The sequence below is a fragment of the Pristis pectinata genome, chromosome 18 (genome assembly GCF_009764475.1).
Source record: "Pristis pectinata isolate sPriPec2 chromosome 18, sPriPec2.1.pri, whole genome shotgun sequence".
NCBI lineage: Eukaryota > Metazoa > Chordata > Chondrichthyes > Rhinopristiformes > Pristidae > Pristis > Pristis pectinata.
Window position 1 is genome coordinate 540,512 of NC_067422.1, and position 3,157 is coordinate 543,668.

The 3,157-nt window shown below is 54.3% G+C and overlaps 1 protein-coding gene across 1 annotated transcript in view; it reads left to right on the plus strand.

The window, feature by feature from the left end:
* Positions 1-684: 684 nt before the first annotated feature.
* The window catches only part of scpep1 (serine carboxypeptidase 1), a 98,005-nt gene continuing 95,532 nt past the window's right edge, over positions 685-3,157 (plus strand). The window contains exon 1 of the mRNA XM_052033312.1: positions 685-756. Within this exon, the coding sequence (XP_051889272.1) occupies positions 685-756 (72 nt within the window). The remainder of the gene's footprint in view (positions 757-3,157) is intronic.

Here is a 3,157-nt window from a genome sequence, read left to right on the forward strand (position 1 = left end):
ACCTTAGTCACAGCTTCCAAACAACCCAAGTGTCCAGTTCAGCTGTCCGGCCCAGTGTCCTGACTCTGGCCAGGCGTGCGGGGATACGGCCCAGGTGTGCTGACTCCGGCCCAGTGTCCTGACTCTGGCCCAGGTGTGCAGACTCTGGCCCAGGTGTGCCGGGGTACGGCCCAAATGTCCCAACTCCAGCCCAGGTACGCCAGGGTGCAGCCCAGGTGTCCTGACTTCGGCCCAGGTGTACTGAGGGCCAAGGGGTCCAGGTCGGGAGGGAGTCTCTGGACCTGTGGTTTCTCTGGGTTGTTCTCTAGGTCAGGACTCTGCACCAACCCATCCTCTTGTCTCTCTCTCTCCTTCCCATGCCCTGGGGAATGGGGGGGGGCAGCTGTTGGGTGTACAGGGTGGGGCCATCAGTGAGTGGGTCCCGTTCAATGTGCAGGGACCAAGGGTGCACCTGAACAACAGGAACATCGACCACAGCTTGGTGTTCAACACCATCATCCCCTCCAAACTCATCACCTGGGCCTCTGCAACTCCCTCTGCAATGGGATCCTTGACTTACTCATCGGCAGACAGTCAGTGAGGATCGGTAACATCTCCTCGCTGACAGGTGCACCTCAGGGCTACGTGCTGAGACCCTGCTCTACTCTACACACCTTTGTGTGGGTAGGCAGGGCTGTAGTGCCGATGACACCACTGCTGTTGGATGAATCACAGGCAGCAATGAGTCACCATACAGGAGCGAGACAGGGCACCTGGGTGAGTGATGCTGCAACAACAACCCCTCGCTCAACGTCAGTAAAACTGAAGAGCTGATTGTTGACTTCAGGAAGGGGAAGGAGGGTGAACATGCGCCAGTCTACATTGGGGGAGCGATGGTAGAATGTCAGCAGCTTTAAATTCTTGGACATAAGCACATCGAATGACCTGTCCTGGGCCCTGCGCATAGATGCAATCACGGGGAAAGCGCGCCAGCATCTTCACTTTCTTAGGAAGTTAAGAAGATTCAGCTTGTCACCGAACACTCCAACAAACCTCTACAGATGGACTGTTGAAAGTATCCTGACTGGGACGGAATTCAAGTCCTCAGGAACGCAAGAAGCTGCAGAGGGTAGTGGACTGTGCCCAATACATCACGGGGACATCCCTCCCCACCATCAGGAGTATCTACAGGAGGCGCTGCCTCAAGAAGGCAACATCCATCATCAAAGGTCCCCACCATCCGGGCCGTGCCATCTTCTCACAGCTACCATCGGGCAGCAGGTACAGAAGCCTGAAGTCCCCACACCACCAGGTTCAGGAACAGCTACTTCCCTTCAACCATTCAGTTCTTGAACCAACCAGCACAACCCTAATCACTGCCTCAGTACAGCAACACTGGGACCACTTTGCACTACAATGGACTTAGTTTTATGTTTGAGAACATAGAACAGTACAGCACAGGAACAGGCCCTTCAGCCCACGATGTTGTTGGATGAATCACAGGTAATTAAAAGCCAAACTAATCTTTTCTGCCTACACAGTGTCCATTATCCCTCCGTTCCCTGCACATCCATGTGCCCAGCTAAAAGCCTCTTAAACCCCTCTATCGTATCTGCCTCCACCACCACCCCTGGCAGCACATTCCAGGCACCCACCACTCTTTGTGTAAAAAGAATTTGCCCCACACATCTCCTTTGAACTTACCCCCTCTCACCTTAAATGCATGTCCTCCAATATTAGACATTTCTACCCTGGGAAAAAGATACTGGCTGTCTATCTATGCCTCTCATAATCTTATAAACTTCTATCAGGTCTCCCCTCAGCCTCCACTGCTCCAGAGAAAACACAAGGTTGTCCAACCTCTCCTCATAGCTCATGCCCTCTAATCCAGGCAGCATCCTGGTGAACCTCCTCTGCACCCTCTCCAAAGCCTCCACATCCTTCCTGTAATGGGGCGACCAGAATTGGAATGGCTGTTCTGTGATCACCCCCACACCCTCCCACTTCCCCCAACATCTCCCCCCACCCTCCCATTTCCCCCACCAACACCCTGAAATAACACTAGGAAGGTTGAGCCGTAGACCGGATACCCAAAGACACAAGGTGTGAGAGTGATGTTGCGGCATCGGTGAGGTGGTACCAGGGTCTGGTATGGTGATGGTGCAGGGTGTTGTACACACAGGCAACAGACCAGACACAGAAGCAGAATTGTAGCAGTGACTCACATTGTATTCAGTTACCACACTGAGAAATTCCTACCCCAAAAATCGCTAACAGCATAATTAAACTTAAAAGTGCAACTATAGTGAAATATTCCAGTCTGAAGCACAAGAACAGTCCCATCTCTCCCCCGCACCCTGCCAGCTCACCACCCCCCAGTCTGGGTGTCACCAGGACCACCCAGCTCCAGACTCCATCACAGCCTGGGTCCAAACACGGACCAAGGAGCTGAATCCCAGAGGTGGGGGGAGTGACTGCCCCTGACATTAAGGCAGCATCTGACCCAGTGTGGGATCAAGGAGCCCTGGTAAATCTGGTCAATGGGTGTTGGAGGGGAAACACTCCAGTGATTGGAGTCAGAGCTCACACGGGTGGGTGTGGGTGTGGGAGGTCAGTCCTCCCAGTCCCAGGACACCAGTGTGGGAGTTCTTCAGGGCAGTGTCCTGGGCCCAACCACCTTCAGCTGCTCCATCAGTGACCTTCCTCTTGGGCAATTAGGGATGGGCATGAAATGCTGGCCTGGTCCAGAGCTGCCGAGGGGATCCCATTCTCTGCCTCCGGTGCGGGTGTTGTCCTGACCCTCCCTCTGGCTGGGCAACTGTTGACAAACCTTCCACAGGACTGAACTTGGGAGTGGAGTCATTCAAAGTTTTGCCAGCATGGTCTGGGGTCACGGGATCGGTCCGGGGTCATGGGGTCGGTCCGGGGTCAGTCCTGGGTCACATGGTCTGGGATTGAACAGGAATAGACAAAGAGGCCATTCTGCCCATTATTGCCTACTTGCCCACTCCCAATCCTGGGTCCCGCTGCCTGTGGCTCTTCAAGGTTTCATCCAAGTCCCTGGATCTGAGTGTTTCTCTGCACCGAACCCTCGGGCAGCCCATTCCCGAGCCCCAGCCTCTCTCTGGTGAAACACTCCTTCATCTCCCCTCTAACGGAGAGATACAGCGTGGGAACA